We start from the raw sequence: 18,895 nt of genomic DNA, 5'->3' as shown, positions 1-18,895 counted from the left end.
CAGTAACTTTCAAAACTAAAATTATCTTGCTTAAAATCTCAGAAGACTTATATCAAATATTTGATTTAGATGTCATATTAAAGGTTTCTGTTTTACTATACCATGTCGTTGTCAGGTCAATATTAAGTTCAATTTAAATCTTGGGAAATATTAATTTTGGGAGGTGTTGTCAAAAATTATAATTTGCATAAGGACATGTGTCACATAGTGTAAAACTAGTAAGCAAAGAGCTGCTTATCATAAAAGATGAAACCTCTAAAATTATTCACATTTAGTTCCACATGGGTTTCTGGCATTGAATGTTTTGGAGGCAAACAAAAACAAAATCTTACCTATCTTTAAAATTTCAGATTTTTAAGTAGTCAAATTTTACTTGGCATTTTATGTATTTATTTTTGTTCTGTTTAGTTATAAATTCAAGTAGAGTCTATATGGTTCATATGCATACAAAGAGTATATTTTAATCTAACTAGTATTCCAGTATAGTGGATGTACAAGATGTTGACATTCACTGTGGCGTATTTATATATGAACACAAGGAAGTTATGTCAGATTCATCCTACTGTCTTTCCTAATTCTATCCCCCTTCCCTTCCCTTCATTCCCCTTTGTCTAATCCACTGAACTTCTGTTCTCCCCCCTCTCCCTATCATGCTGTGTGTTTGCATACACATATCAGAGAGAACATTTGATCTTTGGTTTTATGGGATTGGTTTCTTTCACTTAGCATGATAATCTCCAGATCTATCCATTTACCAGCAAATGTCATAAAGGCATTCTTCTTTATGGAAAAATAATATTCAATTGTGTATACATACACCACATTTTCTTTATGCATTCATCTACTGGACACCTGGGTTGGTTTAGTAGCTTACCTATTATGAATTGAGCTGCTATGAACATTGATGTGGCTGTGTCACTGTAGTAAGCTTATTTTAGCTTCTTTGCATATACATACCGAGGAGTAGTATAACTGGATCAGATGGTGGTTTTATTCCCAGTTTTTTGAGGAATCTCTATCCTGCTTTCCAGAGTGGTTGCAACAATTTGCAGTCCCCCCAGAAATGTATAAGCATTCTTTTTTTTTTTTTTTTCTAATCCTCACCAACTTTTATTTTTACTTGTGTCTTGGTAACTACCATTCTGACTGGCATTGTAAATCATGTTTTCTCTCTACGTTCTAGCACAAGAAAATGTAGCATGTTTTATAAATATACACCTGTCACCTAATTTTGTCATTCATGTCAATGTGGTTGTGCATCAATTTTCCATCATTTTTGAAAATTTGACTAGAATAATTTTAGATGCATTTTCATTTGTGAAAAAATGTAGTGGTCTCAATTATTTTTCACCCCATTTATTTCATAATCTTCAAGTGAAAGAAGAATATTGAGGTAATACACACACGTTAATCAATCATCAGCTACTTTTAGATGAAAAATGTAATATGCAGTCTTTAACTACTAGATCAATGACCGAGGTAGTTCTGTTGATATGAATTGAACTGTTTTGGCTTGAGAAGGAGCTGACTCGCTCAGCTCACCTTCAACTTAAGTCTGTCTGTCATCTTCCCTGGACCTTTTACCTACTTGTATTTGTTCATAGTAAAAGTTACAATAAACTTTACCAATATAAAATACTACAAGTTGCTGATTGAATCACCAGTGGTAAATTTTATGAGTCTGAACAAATAACATGGTTAAGTAAAAAAAAATCAAGTGGAGAGAAAGCAATCTCCCTCTTATAGAAATAGAAAATTATATGTCAGGGTACTGGTAGGAGTGAGGAATTAGACTCAAAATCTCCAAATTCATGAAAATTAGTATAACTCAACACATTCTTTCTTGATGGTGCCAGATGACTTAGTATGGATAAAAGATAACCCATGAATGTAACTTGATTTACTGAAGCTTTCTATTATTTTTTTAGTTCACTTGATTGCCTTCAATTAATGGCTTATTGAGATAAAATATAAAAACTTCTCTTGTCTTTGTTTCTTGACCACCATGTAACATAGAGAACAGGGAACATACCCATACATCTTAGGTTCACTCTAACCTATTAGGAGATACCTGTTTTCCCTAATATTTCTTTGTTCTACCAAATAAAACTTGAAATAAATCTTCCTATAACACTATCTCAAAACACATGCCTTATACAACTTACCATTTAGATATATTCAACACTTATTGAATATTGCAATATTTTAAAAAATCACCTCAGATTTTAATTTTCAGTCAACCATGGATTACAATTGAATTTTGAGTGTATTAGATTACAAAATGCATAGGTGAGTGTACATATTTTATTAAATATTTTTGAGATTTTTATGTCTAATTGTGTACAATTTTACAAATTTAGAGAGCAATGTTTTTCAATACACATGTATTTAACATAGTGGTCAAATTCATGCATTTAAAGTATTTGCCACATCAAACATTTGTATAACATTAATCTTTACATTTTTATGTTTTTTTGTGTGTGTAAAAAGTCATGTCTTCTGATGATAATACATTTATCTACTTGTATAGCATCTCCCTCCCTGTCATATGTTTAAATGTATGTATGTATTATCAGCTATACCTTGAAAATTTATAAGTGATCAAATATGAAAAAAGATAATAATATCTCGTTATAATTTCAAAATTATTTGACATTTCACTAAAACGTAGTTTTAGTTTTCATGTGAATATCCTTTATCAAATCGAGGCACTTCTTATCTTTTTGACTGAAGAAATTTCTACATGGATTGCTGTTATATTTTTAAAGGAATAGTTTCTGAAAATATTAATATCACATGTGTTTACAATCTCAATCTGTTTGGCTTTAGTGGTATGTAAGTTAACACTAATTGATTGATAAATATTATTGTCATGGAAAATTTATTGAAATTCCAAGAAGGTATGGACCACATGTTCTTGAGACTGATTGTACTAGATTTATTATGAAAGTCTACTTTCATATTTTATTTCATTAGCATCCTTTTCACTGTGGATGAATCTACTTCTTAAACAAATATTTTCTTCCTTTTGAAAATTGTTTACTATTGTTATAATATTTTTATCAACAAGACTGGGTCCATTTAAATTTTCTTATAATTTCAGTCATACTTCCTGGATCATATTTCTTCTTTTTGGGGGAAGGAGGGGAAGGCATGAGATTGAAAACAGGGGCACCTGACCACTGAGCCACATCCCCAGCCCTATTTTGTATTTTATTTAGAGACAGGGTCTCACTGAGTTGCTTAGCACCTCGCTTTTGCTGAGGTTGACTTTGAACTCTTGATCCTCCTGCCTTAGCCTCCTAAACTGTTGGATTATAGGTGTGAGTCACCATACCCAGCTACATTTATATATATATATATATATATATATATATATATATATATATATATATATATCTCATTCTGGAAAAATTGTGCCATTGAAACTTATCTATAAAAGCAAAATTCACTGTGCTATATTCATGGCTGGACATTCAAAAATAGAACTTGTATGATTGCTGCTGTGCCCACATAAGTTACACCTATCTTTGTTCTTTTAGTTTTGGTTTATATGCCATGCAAACAATGTGTTAAATAGAAAGAAAAGTAAAAATAAATATAAAATGCAGTTTTTTTCTTGAGGATTGGTTTTAAAGTAATCCTTTGTTTAAACTTTAATGGTGGTTCTCATTGATGTAATCTCTGTCATCTCTGCCATGGCTTCAATTGAAATACAGACCAAATGTATTGGTGTTGGTCTGGCATTCAAGCATCCAAATCAAATATTTAATCTTTCCTAGCCATGGTCTTTAAAAAATTCACACTTGTTAAGGAAAACATTTTTTTGATGCTTAATTTTAGCATGCCTATACTGGATAATACAAATTACCTGCACCAGATGATTCAATTTGTACAATTAATATTTGCATGTTTTATTTCAAAATGCATATAAATATGTGCGTTTCTCAAGGTTTCATGGTCAGTCACCAGTCTAATGGTGTTTTAACGTGTCAATCTGTGGAATCACTGTTTTTCTTCACTGCCTTGATTCTAGGAAGTATTTTGTGAATTATGCTAACTCTTTTTGAAACATCAGTGGTACAGCTTTAGGCATATGCTGAGAAGGAGAAGTATCTGCAGCACAATTCTGACTCCAAACCTCTCACAGTTCTTTGATTCTCCAGTGAAGGCATTGTCGGGATCACATTGGATCTGTGGAGTAGAGTATAAAAAGATGTATAATACATTGTTCAGTATGTTTTCTTGTAAATAAATACACAAATATTCCACAAACGATAGAGGAAACACACATGAACTGTAACACATGAACTTCTTTAGAAGAAGAATCAATATAGAGAAGTAAGTTGGTTTATTTAATGTGAAGATCAACATATAACTGATTTAGAGAACTTATCTTCTAACTAATAGAAGAGGAAACTACCTCTAATTATTTTTCATGTAGTTCATGACAACAAGCTGTCATGGATTCTCCAGGGTCTGGGTCCCCAAAGTTGAGTAGTTAGATACAAAACAAGCAATTTGGTCATGGAAAACAAATCCAATGATTGTTTCTTTATCAAAGGCATTTCTATGCTCCTTTAAATAATGTTTAACAGTTGGATAAAAGTCAGGAATTGGATCCTTTACTGAATTCTATTTTGCATGACTCACTTATTGCTTTTAAAGGAATGCAAAAATTTAGAGAAATTGTTGTAAATTAGAGGATGATTGTGCATCAGCTCATTAACATTAACAAGGAAGTCAGCAATTTAAAAGCATATATCAAGAAAGTCTGGGATTTGGTGAGTTGCTTCTATACTGGGCCTTTTTTATTCTTCTTGTATGGGTATTTTAAAATCAAGAAAAAAATTGTGATAAGAAAAACTGTGTGGCTTGAGGGAGAGGAAAGTCTACAAAGTTCAGCTATAAAAGGTGCAGAAATCTACTCTCATTGTTCCAAGCACCATTTTACTGATTTTGAAACTATGTCCTTTAACATGTGAGGTATGTTAGAGATTTTTAATGAAATATGAAATGTAAACTTTGTCCTCTTTACATTAATGAATTCAGGAAATAGAAAGTACCATGCACAAACATGAATATGCAGATAAAACAGCAAAATGTGCAAGTATTTAATAAATAGTGTAATAAAACACATGCAAAATAAATAAGAGCCAGAAAAATTTGTGATATTTTGATAAGTCTTAAATCAAGCCAGAAAACAAAACAAAACAGAAGAACAAATCAAAACAGTGAGGTTTGGATAACCAGAAATGTTTTCTTGGGAAAGTTACTCAGGGATCTTGTCATTGCAGGAGGACATGCTATAAAATAATAGAGAAAAAATTGGGGCCATTTTTGAGGGTTAAAGGAAATAACTATTTTTATAGCATAAAATTTTCAAATAATGTTTTGAGCATTATATTTAGTGACAAATTAATATACTTAATACTTCCTGAGAATATCATAGAGACCCACATAGTACAGTGTGGATTTCATGCTTTTGAGATGAAAAGCTGTCAATCACAATTAAATTGTTGGGTTCAAGGTTAAAGTATAGCTGAGATGGATTTTCATGGCTCACAAATACCCTTGTAGCTAAATGACAGATGTTCACAGAAGTGAATAAGGAGAAACACTTCCAAATTTCTCTGCTTTTCACTCTTTCCTGTCTGAATTTACTGTAGACTCAATATTAGATCATGAATGAATGAGCAGAAAGCACTGGACATTGATTAGGAACTTTGGGAAATTAAGATTAATACATGACTGGATTGAGGAATGAGTGGATAGTTGAGGCCCAAACTAGACATCAAGTCAGTTACAACTAAGGACTACAGAATGTAAATTCTCAAGAACATGTATTTTTTCATATCTAATGCCCTAGACATAAGGGTAATTAATATATGTGATCCCAGGAATCCTTCAAGTACTTAGCTTAATTAGCTGTAAGGAACACCTAACTGTTTTCACAGAATTATCACCATGGTGATAGTTTAGCAATGATGTTGCCCATTGTTTTTATGTACCTGATTATTTACAAACAAATAAATACACAGTGCACACCTTGCACTCAAAACAACTGTGAGATGACAACCTTTATGTCACCCGTGCTTATTTATGCCCCTGTACTTATTAAACTAAATCACATGATTTAGACAATACAGTTATTCTTCCAAAGTAGGAATGACACATTTTGAAAAGGTTTCACACCTTTTCAAAATCATACTCTGGTGGAACACCAGAATGATCACTGATGATCAGTAAGAATAAGGGAAACTGAAATTATAGTGAAGGATTCTGGGTAGACAGAGAGTACCAAATTAAGGCAAGACAGGTGTCAAGTATACCTCTAGGTATAATGGAAGGCCATGCAGGCAGCAATGGGAGACCAGAGGACATTCACAAGGCACTAAAAATAATTATAATGCATGGTCCTCAATTTTGTCCTCAAAATTCAAAGTGCATAAACTTGGGGTTTGTGATGTACCAGTAAATCATTGAATAAATGTACTGTTGCAATGAATTGAGTTCATTTCACATAATTAACCACAAGTAGTTCTAAGTTGTTAGGTACATAGCAAATAACAGCAGTTTCCTAACTTCAATCCACCCAGACTTGGGTAGAATGCTTCATGCTGACACCTGTTCAGAAAGGTTAATGATGCACCAAGAGTACTGAGTGAACTCTATGACCAATTTTTTTTAATCATTGTGAAATATAAATGAAAGAAAAGCATAAACAAATGTAGATGTATCCTGAGGAATTAGCAGAAGGACCAATTAAAACATATGGAAAGTCTCTACTATGAAAAAGATTGAATCAACTTTTTTTCTCCTTTTTGAATTCACTAGACTGAAACATAGTTATTAGAGTCTAAAAACAGAAATGTCATTATTGATAATGACACCTTAATAAATATTTAAATAGAGAATTGACTATAATGATTAGGCACATGTTTTTTTTCAATTATGAGGTTTTGAAGGAGCACTAGATGTGAGTTCAACAGCTTCGATGTAAAGAAAGGACAAAAGTAATATTGCTAAGGACATCTGCACAAAATATGCAGAAATAATTAGGATTTTTCTGCTTTTAAACTGATCCACCTCTTATTCTGATCTTGGCATACAAATATTTGGAAAGGTCATTTAATTTAACTAAAGTCAGCATTTCACAAGTTTCCTTGCTGTCTTAGCAGATTGTGTCTCCAAGTCTTCACGTGTATAATTGTAGTGAAACAAATGTAATTTCTAGGACTAAACATAAAGACCAGCCTTTTGTGTTAACACATGAGATCAAATGAATATGGTTCACCAAGGTCCACTGGATGTTGTGTGCAATGGACGTTGTGGTGGTAGAGTTGATGATCTGCTGGGATGAGTAGCAGCAGGTCCAATGTAGTAACTGAGGTTCTCAGCTATTACAGACTGGAAAAATAATTGTCAGAGTTCAGATAAGCACAAGGTAGCTCCATCATATTTTTTGTGCCTCCACATTCATTTAAAAAATGAACCTTTATTTAGATTGTATCATGTGAAATATCAAATATTCAGACACCTATAGATCACAACATTGTTTCTATTTCTCAATCTTTTTATGTCATTTTTCCATGACTACCACAACAAAGTTTGGGGAAAAAAGGACTTTTTGGTTTTGTTTTCTTTTGTATGAGACACTGGTTTTTAGTAGTACCTATTTTTGTAGTTTGAAGTTGATGATAAATAGTGGATGTTTATAACTGTTTTATAGGTTATATACTAAAAGCAGACTGTGTAAGTTACATGAAAAATGTGAAAATGTTAAGAATATATTCAGATATTTCCTTAGGATATTACTTGATAGATTGAATTAATGATCTTATAAAAGATTATATGCTGGTGATAATTCTTCCGAACATAGCTATCAGTAGAATTCGTTTATATGCAGCGCTGAGGGTGGAACCCAAGGCCTCACAGGTACCAAGGAAGTGTTCCCGCTAAGCCACTTGTCAAGTCAACCAGTGGAATTTTTTTTTTTTTTGTTCAGACTATTTAAAGATGCTCTTGGATGTTTTATGAACCTTTGATAATAGAATATGCCTTGAAGAAGTAAAATTTCAATGGATCAATATACAGCTGTGAATGTCTGGAAAATACATTTCATACTAAGTTTTACTATTGTGGTTTGTTTGTTTGTTTTAACTGTTGTTTGTTTCAGAAATGAGGTCTTGCTATCTTGCCAAGGTAGGTCTTGAAATCATGAGCTTTAGTGATTCTCCTTCCAAACACTTCAGTTTGTCTGATTATTCCTCTGTGATTGCTTATAAATAAGTTTTTATTTTTTAAATCATATTTCTTCTTCTAAAAGGATGTGCCCTTCCATCATCTGATAACTGGTACAATCTGCCCAATGATTCCCTGAGTTTGCTCATCTGCCTTTTTTCTTTTACATAATTATATTTATATTTATCATGAACATTCTAAGCATCACATACATTTACAAATACTTTGTGGGAAATATTTGTAGGAAATAATAATGTTGATAGGTACTGCTGTGTTTTGTAGAAAACTACAATGCTGAAGGATAAAATTGATTTTCTGTTATAAAATGTCAATGAGCATTCTAATAAGAATGACCAGCAAGGCAGAACCACTCATGGGGGTGAACTGACCATATTTGTTTATACTGGTTTATACTGAGCATCTACAGAGCTTCTTCCTCCCTGAATTCTCAAGTTCTGATGCTCAATTTTATTCTCTCTCTCTCTCTCTCTCTCTCTCTCTCTCTCCATCTTCACAAAGGATCATGGTACGCGTGGTACATGACACAGGAAACCAGAGCTCCATGTCCACATTCATCCTGGTGGGATTCTCAGAATTCCCACACCTCCAGGCACCACTCTTCCTGCTGTTCTTCACCATCTACACAGTCACTCTGGTGGGGAATTTGGGCATAATTGTGATCATAAGGATCAATCCTAAGCTTCAAACACCCATGTACTTTTTCCTCAGCCACCTCTCATTTCTGGACATTTGCTACTCCAGTGTATTTACGCCCAAGCTGTTAGAGATCTTAGTTGTGGAAGACAGAATGATCTCCTTCAATGGATGCATGACACAGTTTTTCTTTATTTGTATGTTTGTGATTACAGAAATGTTCATGTTGGCAGTGATGGCCTATGACCGGTTTGTGGCCGTGTGTAACCCCTTACTCTACACAGTTGTTATGTCTCATAAGCTCTGTGCCTTCCTAGTGGCTGGAACTTACACATGGGGTGGCCTCTGCTCCTTGATAATCACACATTCTCTGGTGCAACTATCCTACTGTGGATCAGGCCTCATGAACCACTTTGGCTGTGAGTACTCTGCCATCATCTCTGTCTCCTGCTCTGATTCCTCCTTCAGCCAGATGGCGTGTTTAGCCATTTCTATATTTAGTGAGGCATGTAGCCTCCTGATCACCCTTGCCTCCTACGTCTTCATTGTTGTCATTGTCATCAGGATGCCTTCCAAGGGTGGTCTCCGCAAAGCCTTCTCCACCTGTACCTCTCACCTGACTGCCATCAGCATCTTCCATGGGATCCTCCTGCTTCTCTACTGTGTGCCCCACTCCAGAAACTCCTGGCTCCTGGTTAAAGTGGCGACTGCACTTTATGCAGTCATGATCCCCATGCTGAATCCCCTGATCTACAGCCTCAGGAACAAAGATGTCAAAGAGACACTGAGGAGGCTGATAAAATCCAAACTGCATTCTCATCCAGTATAATTTTTAAAAAGCTTATTTATGTTCTAACCATATTAATTTTTTCATTATGAAATTATTGTCTGATTTAAGCAAACAGGTAGAAAATATTAGCTACTATCTTCACTCATTTTTTCAAGTATAAATGTAACGTATAATGTATATATTGTGGTTCAATAAATGTTGAGGTATTCCTATCAAGAAATAAGTCCAATTCACTCTTTTTTTGGCTATTGTTTTTTATAATTTTTAAATATACATGAGCATAGAGTGTATTTTGACATACCACACACACACGGAGCATAACTTATTCTAATTAGGATCCCATTCTTGTGGTTGTACATGATGTGGGGTTTCATTGGCCATTATTCATATATGAACATAGGAAAGTTATATCTGAGTCATTTTCCTGTCTTTCCCAATTGACTGTTCTTTATCCATTTAATCACTGAACACTAATGGCCAAATAATATCTATGAGGTTTCTACATACATGTATAGGAATAACCAGAGAGGTTTCTTACCTCAGGCTTATGATGAAGTTAAAAGGATTTTCAGAGATGGTTTAAAAGTCTCTCTCTATAAAGAAAACTACATAATGATCTTTCTATAATCTATATATCTATATCTAAGTCTAGGTTTAGGGCTAGGCCTAGGTCTTGATGTCAGTTTCCATTTTCTGTTCTCTTAGAAATTATTGTTTTCTCCAAATTATGTGAACCCTGTTCTATTTAGACCTACTTTAATTATTTCTTATTATTCTCCTTTGGGATGTCATATTAATTTCAAACAATAAGGCCATTATTACTAAGGTAACCCTAAATCAGAATAATCCATGAGGTCATCATAGTGGTCAGAGTTGGCATGACTGACTTGTTCTCATACAACAGACAACTATAAACAAGAAAAATAAATGAGGCAACATTGTCAGATGATGAACAAAAAGTACTGAAATGCTGCAATCTCTGAAAGAATTAAAATTGCCTGGTAAATTCCACTTGTGTCACAACTCTCTGTACAGAGACAGCTTCCTGACTACAGCAGGAAAGAAAGACCGCAGGTGGAGTAAGGTAGTCCTTTTATAAAAAACTGATAAAGAATCTGGGGAATAACTTTACATGGATATTTTTCCTCCAGTATATGGATAGATATAGATAGAGTATTAGATATAAAAACTCTCTACAAAATATTATAAAGCCAAATTCAGAAATATATGGTATTTCATTACCAACTCCTGTTTACCTCAGGAATGCAAGGTTGGTTCAACAATCAAACATCAACAAAAACTATTATATTTGAAGAATATTAGTTGATACCATTGTAATTAAAAACTACCTTAGTAATAAAAGTCTTATTGTGTGAAATAAGCATTCCATTCCCAATTCATTTCTAATACTTATATATATTTTTTAGTAATACTAAATGATAATTCTAAAAATTCTACCTTTGATTACACATTCTCACCATCAACTTATCTACTCTTTAAATATAAATGACATCCCCATCTAATTAGTTATTTAAACCTGTGAAAAATGTTAACTATCCCCTAGGGTAGTTTTGATTTGCATTTCTCTTATTAGTAGAGATTTTGAACATTTTTTCATGTATCTGTTGATTGTTTGTAGATCTTCTGTGAAGTGTCAGCTCACGTCCTTAACCCTTTTATTGACTGGGTTATTTGTATTCTTGGTGTAAACTTTTTGAGTTCTTTATATTTTCTGGAAATTAGTGCTCTCTGAAGTGTGTGAAGCAAAGACTTTTTCCCACTCTGTAGGCTCTCTCTTCACATTGTTGATTGTTTCCTTTGTTGATTAAAAAAAAAAAAAAAAAGCTTTTTAGTTTGAATCTATCCCAATTATTGATTCCTGCTTTTATTTCTTGTGCTTTGGGAGTCATGTTAAGGAAGTCTGGTCTTAGGCCTACATGGTGAAGATTTGGGCCTACTTTTTTTTTTCTGTTAGGTACAGGATCTCTGGTCTAATCCCTAGGTCCTTGATCCATTTTGAGTTGAGTTTTGTGCAGGGTGAGAGATAGGGGTTTGGTTTCATTTTGCTGTATATGGATTTCCAGCTTTCCCAGCACCATTTGTTGAAGAGGCTATCTTTTCTCCATTGTATGTTTTTGGTGTCTATGTCTATTATGAGGTAACTGTATTTATGTGGGTTTGTCTCCGTGTCTTCTGTTCTGTACCATTGATCTGCATGTGTACTTTGATGCCAATACCATGCGGTTTTTGTTACTGTTGTCTGCTATTGTGATACCACCTGTTTCCCTCTTCCTACTAAGGATTGCTTTATCTATCGTGGGTCTCTTATTCTTCCAAATGAATTTCAAGATCACTTTCTCTATTTCTTTAGGTACATCATTGGCATTTTAATTGTAATTGCATGGAATTTGTATATCATTTTTGGTAGTATGGCCATCTTGACAATATTAATTCTTCATATCCAAGAACATGGGAGATCTTTCCGTCTTCTAAGGTTTTCTTTAATTTCTTTCTTTAATATTCTGTAGTTCTCATTGTAGAGGTCTTTTACCTTCATCTCACCCCAATTAGAATGTGTAATATCAAGAATACACACAACAGTAGGTGTTGGTAAGGATGTGGGGGAAAAGGTTCACTCATACATTGCTGGTAGGGTTGCAAATTGGTGCTTCCTCTCTGGAAAGCAGTATGGAGATTCCTTAGAAAACTTGGAATGGATCCACCATTTGACCCAGCTATCCCACTACTTGGTCTATACCCAAAGGACTTAAAATCAGCATACTACAATGACACAGCTACATCAATGTTAATAGAAGCTCAATTCACAATGGCTAGATTGTCCAACCAACCTGGATGCCCTTGAGTACATGAATGGATAAAGAAACTGTGATATATATGCACAATGGAATTTTATTCAGCCATAAAGAAGAATAAAATTATGGCAGTTGCAGGTAAGTAGATGGAGTTGGAGAATATCATGCTAAATGAAATAAGACAACAAAACCAAAGGCCAAACAATTTCTCTGATAAGTGGATGATGACACATAACAGGGGTGAGAGGGAGGAAAGAATGGAGGAAGGATGGCATGTATAGAGGAAAATGAGGGTGGAGGAAGGAAAAATAATAGAATGAGACAAATATTTACCCTATGTTCATGTATGATTACACAAATGTATGACTCTACTTTGTGTACTACCAGAGACACAATATGTTGTACCCAATCTGTGTACAATGAATCAAAATAAAATAAAAAATAAACATCTACATAGTTATTTTTGGGTATTTTAAAATAACAATATTTTAATGTACTATGATATTTAAAGTTTTCTGATTTCAAACACAGGTTGTTTCCATGTTTTTGCTTTTATAAATAATACATCTCCAAATGTCTTAATTCATCTTTTTGCTTTTGTTAATTCCTTGTAAACCCCCCAAAATCTTGAATAAAGAATATGAGCATTGTTATTGAAAAAAATGTTAACTCTTCCTATCCAACCTCTACGTATCTGCCAATAAGTCATATTGTTTATTCTACAAAATTGGGAATTTCTTCATTTTTCTATTCTCAGAACCATTATATTAATGCACTTAACTTATAGTAGTTAATATAAAATTTCCCTGCATTTCTTTTTCTTTACTTTTCATAACTAATTAATCATAGATTACACATTGTTTTGTAAGACATACAATCTGTTCCTTTCATTTTCCTAAATGGTTAGAATTATTTAATCTTTTTCTATTTTAAAATGAAAATCAGTCTCTTTGAAAACATGGCATTTGCCTCTCTTGTATCAGTAATTAAAATTTAATACATACAGAAGTGCTTTTTTAAGGAAATATTGTGTAACGCCCAAACAGATCAGAGTAAAACTATTTCCAGTACTATAAAAATCATTGTCTGGCTAATTCTCCCCCCTTGTGCATTAGCCAAAATTAAGACTTTAACAATAAAGATGCAATTGTTTTAGAGATTAACTATCTAAAGATATCTCCCACAAAATATAAGTGATATTTCCTGTTCAAAAACTTTATAATGATATATTGCTTATTTCATGTATCATACTTTATATACTCTATGACTTTATAAATCATTCAAGATTTTGCATATATTTATAGTTTGTTTTTTTATTTATTTTAATTAAAAATCATAAATTTACATAGGGCAATGTTATTTGATTCATTCTGTTTTTCCCCTTCCCCCCACCCCTCCCACCGTTCTTTTCCCTCTATACAGTCCTTCCTTCCTCCATTCTTACCACCCTCCTTATCCCTAACCCTAAACCTAAACCTAACCCTAACACTAACCCCTCCTACACCCCCTTCTCATCCGCTTATCAGCGAGATCATTCGTCCTTTCATTTTTGAAATTGGCTTATCTCACTTAGCATGATATTCTCCAATTTCATCCATTTGCCTGCAAATGCCATAATTTTATCATTCTTCATGGCAGAGTAATATTCCATTGTATATATATGCCACAGATTCTTTATCCATTCATCAACTGAAGGGCATCTAGGTTGGTTCCACAATCTGGCTATTGTGAATTGAGCAGCTATGAACATTGATGTGGCTGTATCTCTGTAGTATGCTGATTTTAAGTCCTTTGGGTCTAGGCCAAGGAGTGGAATAGCTGGGTCAAATGGTGGTTCCATATGAAACTTACTGAGGAATCTCCATACTGCTTTCCAGAGTGGCTGCACTAATTTACAACCCCACCAACAATGTATGAGTGTACCTTTCTCCCCACATCTTCGCCAACACCTGTTGTTGCTTGTATTCTTGATAATCGCCATTCTAATTGGGGTGAGATGGAATCTTAGGGTAGTTTTGATTTGCATTTCTCTTATTACTAGAGATTTTGAACATTTTTCATATATCTGTTGATTGCTGTACATCTCCTTCTGCATTTCCTTAGCCCATTTGTTGATTGGATTATTTGTATTCTTGGTGTAGAGTTTTTTGAGTTCTTTATAGATTCTGGAAATTAGCGCTCTATCTGAAGTATGATTGGCAAAGATATTCTCCCACTCTGTAGGCTCTCCTTCACATTGCTGATAGTTTCCTTTGCTGAGAGAAAGCTTTTTAGTTTGAATCTATCCAGCTGTTGATTTTTCCTTTTATTTCTTGTGCTATGGGAGTCCTGTTAAGGAAGTCTGATCCTAAGCCAACAAGTTGAAGGTTTGGACCTACATTTTCTTCTATAGTTTGTACAATCTTGTCCCTGTTTAGCCTTTTTTTTTTTTTTTTTTTTTTTTTTTTTTTTCCCGGCGGGGAAGGGCTTTCATTCTTTTTTCTTTTTTTAATTATTTTTTTTTAATTTCTAAAGACTACATTTTGATTCATTGTACACAAATGGAGTACATCTTTTCCTATGTTCATGATGTTGATTTATACCATTCATGTACATGTACACAGAGTAATGATGTCTGTCTCATTCCACCATTTTTCATACTTCCCTCTCTTTTTCCTCTATGAAATCTAAAGTTACTCCATTCTTCTCTCCTCTCCTACTCCCACCCCCATTATATATCATGATTCACTTATTAGAGAAAATGTTCACCCTTTGGTTTTTGGGTATTGCCTTATTTCACTCAGCACGATATTCTCTAACTCCATCAATTCACCAGCAAATGCCAGAATTTCAATCTTCTCTAAAGCTGAGTAATATTCCATTGTGTATGTATGCATGTACCTGAGTGATAACCCTAGGCAGGTTGGGTGTGGCTGGAGGAGGTGAGTCTTTGGGGACATCTCACATTTTTGTCCATGGTGAAGGAATCTCTCCTCTTTCTCTCTATATATCTCACATTTTCTCTTTCCATTCATCTGATGATGGGCATCTAAGCTGGTTCCATAGTTTAGTCATTGTGAATTGAGCTGCTATAAACATTGATGTGGCTGAATCACTGTAGTATGTTAATTTTAAGTCCTTTGGAAATAAACAAAGGAGTGGAATAACTGGGTCAAATGGTGGTTCCATTCCAAGTTTTCTGAGGAATCTCCATGAGAATGAGATTTATAACTACAAGTACTGTGCACATATATGTAGCTCCACTTTTTCAAAAAGATTATATCAATTTATAATAAATAGCAATGTCTGAATGTTCCAAAGTCATAATCTACTCCATCAGCTCTCAGTATTTTCAGACTTGTGGAAGTTTAATAATTTGCTCATTGTAGATCATGAATAAATATTTGCAATTACTGAGGTTGGGCATATTTTAATATTTCCATAGATATATTTATTTTCCATATTGTCTTTGTATGCCATGTTACCAGCCCTTTGAATTATTTTCCATTTGCAATTGTTTTATGTGTATTGTGGATATACAGTGTGAACATGTCGTAGATGAGATTCTGTAGCAAATTCTACAGAATCATATAGAATGGGGAATCTACACTGCATCATGGAATATATACAGTCTAATGACTAAATTCTATGGTCATTTGATTTTGTATCATGTCTAGAAGGGTATAAAATGCAAAAGCAATTAATACTAACATATCTGGGTTGCCAACAGTGATGTCGAGCCATCTCTGTGATCCTTAGTGTCATTCCTCAAATCATAACAAGGGGCTCTTTGCTTCTGTTCTGCTTCCTTTGCTTCAATTTTTGTGATTACTTTGTGTCATAAATTTATATTTCAGCAGCACAAAAACAATACTAAGAAAGGTTGACTTTTAAATAAGTTTTTATCTAGTATTTCTCACATTTCAGTGCAGGTAGAAATCCTCTGGAGGTTTGGTAGAATCACAAAGTGTGGACACCATCCCAGAGTTTTTGATTCAAAAGGTTGATGGGGTTGGGGAATTCCTATCTCAAGAAATTGCCAGGTGCAGCTGCTGCTATTCATTGGGTACCAGGCTTCTTAAGTCACTCTTTACACATGCCACCTCTTTATTCCCTCCATTTTTTTCCCTACTAATTCTGCTTTTCAGGAATAACTTCTGTGTTTTCTTCTTTATAGCCAACAGAATTTATGACATCTTCTGAAGGAAATCGAAGCAGCAGACCCACTTCCATTCTGTTGGGTTTCTCACAATACCCAGGTCTCCAGGTTCCACTCTTCCTGGTTTTCTTGTCCATTTATGCAGTCACTGTAGTGGGAAATTTGGGGATGATAATAATCATCAAGGTCAACCCCAAACTCCATACAATCATGTACTTTTTCCTTAGCCACCTTTCCTTTGTAGATTAATGTTATTCCACTGTAGTTAAACCTAAATTGCTGGGGAATCTGGTTGTGAAAGAGAAAACCATCTCTTTCTCTGGTCGTATCATGCAATTTTCTTTTGCTTGCATTTTTGCAGTGACAGAAACTTTCATGCTAGCAGCCATGGCCTATGACTATTTTGTGGCAGTTTGTAACCCTCTGCTATATACCACTATAATGTCTCAGAAGCTTTGTGTTCTTCTGGTGGCTGGGTTTACACTTGGGGCATGGTATGCTCCCTGACACTCACATATTTTCTTCTTGACCTGTCATATGGTGAATCTAACATCATAAATAACTTCATCTGTGACCATTCTGTAATTGTTTCTGCCTCCTGCTCAGACCCCTATATTAGCCAGATGCTATGTTTCATTATTGCAGTATTCAATGAGGTGAGCAGCCTGATCCTTATCATTACGTGTTCACTTTCATCACTGTTATGAGGATGACTTCTGCAAGTGGGTGTCAGAGAACCTTCTCCACCTGTGCCTCTCACCTGACCACCATCACCATCTTTCATGGAACCATCCTGTTCCTCTACTGCGCTCCTAGTCCCAAGACTTCTTGGCTCTCAGATAAAGTAGCCTCTGTGTTTTATACAGTGATGATTCCCATGCTGAACCCATTGATCTACAGCCTTAGGAACAGAGATGTGAAGGACACTTTCAGAAAATTAGTTGTCACCAAATCTCTTTGGCACTCAATATAATATTCTTATATTTATTATTTTATATTAGAAAAAAAAGAATGACTAAAATTCAGACTCTTCAGTTAGAAAAGAACAAATACTTGAAAATGAATGCAAGTGAAATTCCATGTAATGGTGAGCAACTGGAATTCTCATACATTTCAGATGAGGGTAAAAGACAAAATGACTTTGAAGACAGTTGTAAAATGCTATATGAAGTTATAGAAAATTTTCTCAAAGAATCTAGCAATTTCTTTTCTTGGTATTTGTCCATGAGAACTGAGATTAGATATTTCAGGATAAAATTCTTCTCTATGACTTTGTTCAATAATATAGGGAAAAGAGAAGGGAGACTAGTAGGAGGAGATATTGATGAGATTTTCTTAACCCAGTTCCTTTAAAAAGTGATATTCTTGGAAAATGCAACTTTTCTTTCATGAAGAACTTTTGCTGTAGACCTATTAAGGATAAATGGACAAAAGCAGAAAAACACTGATGCATCTTATCCTGTTATCCTAGTGAAACTGATTATAGAAAGTTAGAAATTACTTATTTAATTATATATACTGCATGTAATTACATAAAACTTAGCTTAAGTAAGCCCATATAGATATGTATATACATATTCCAACATATAGTCATAATTATGTACATTTGATATATGGTACAACATACAGGTATTCTATAATGTGTATAATCCTTTACCTGCATTGTGCTTTTTGTGACCTCTTCATAGTAACCACAGACATACACCTTGGAGAATTTGACTGATGAGGTATAATTGTCCTCCCATGTCATTGTACTATTGAGATTAAAGATAAGAAGTGTAATTTGTTCATAAAATAAGCTACATTCTTATTATACTTCATAAAGTGTAATGTGTTCATAAACACATAAAGTGTGTTTGTCCATTGCTGTTAATTCTGGTAAAGATAGACTTTGTATATTAGCCAATGTTTTATCAGGACAAGAAAATAACTACTTTTCATTGTTAAACCTAGTGGATTTAGAATAGGGATTTAGCCTAAAAGTGTTGGAAGCTCTGCTGGAGTTAAAAAGGGAAGCGAGGTCTTCCATGGAGCACTGAGGATGCTATCAAAATAGAGGAACAAAAGTTTTCATGACTCAGTCATCCCATAATTTATTTATGTGTCTTAGGGATGGCTCTCCTGGGGTTTTCACTGAGTCCTGACAGGTGCGTGCCTTCCTCAGATCTGAAAAGCTGATATAGACACATCTCTTGTAGTCATAATAACCAAGTTATTATGCCTAAACCCCTATTAATTTAAAAATGAGTAAAGAAA

At 34.1% G+C, this 18,895-nt stretch overlaps 1 protein-coding gene and 1 pseudogene across 2 annotated transcripts; both read left to right on the top strand.

The window, feature by feature from the left end:
• Nucleotides 1-8,767: 8,767 nt before the first annotated feature.
• On the top strand, nucleotides 8,768-9,727 carry LOC306639758 (olfactory receptor 1165-like; the record flags this gene model as incomplete). The annotated part of the gene is made up of 1 exon (XM_079103512.1): nucleotides 8,768-9,727. The coding sequence occupies one exon, from the start codon at nucleotides 8,768-8,770 to the stop codon at nucleotides 9,725-9,727; it is 960 nt and encodes a 319-aa protein (XP_078959638.1).
• Nucleotides 9,728-16,669: 6,942 nt separating this feature from the next.
• LOC306638470 (olfactory receptor 5D13-like) lies at nucleotides 16,670-17,612 on the top strand (annotated as a pseudogene). The gene has a single exon. The product of its transcript is annotated as an olfactory receptor 5D13-like (transcript).
• The last annotated feature ends 1,283 nt before the right edge of the window (nucleotides 17,613-18,895 follow it).

Source organism: Sciurus vulgaris, assembly GCF_902686455.1.
Source record: "Sciurus vulgaris genome assembly, chromosome: 11".
Lineage (NCBI taxonomy): Eukaryota > Metazoa > Chordata > Mammalia > Rodentia > Sciuridae > Sciurus > Sciurus vulgaris.
The sequence above is the reverse complement of the archived record's forward strand: the minus strand, read 5'-3'. Positions and strand labels throughout refer to the sequence as shown.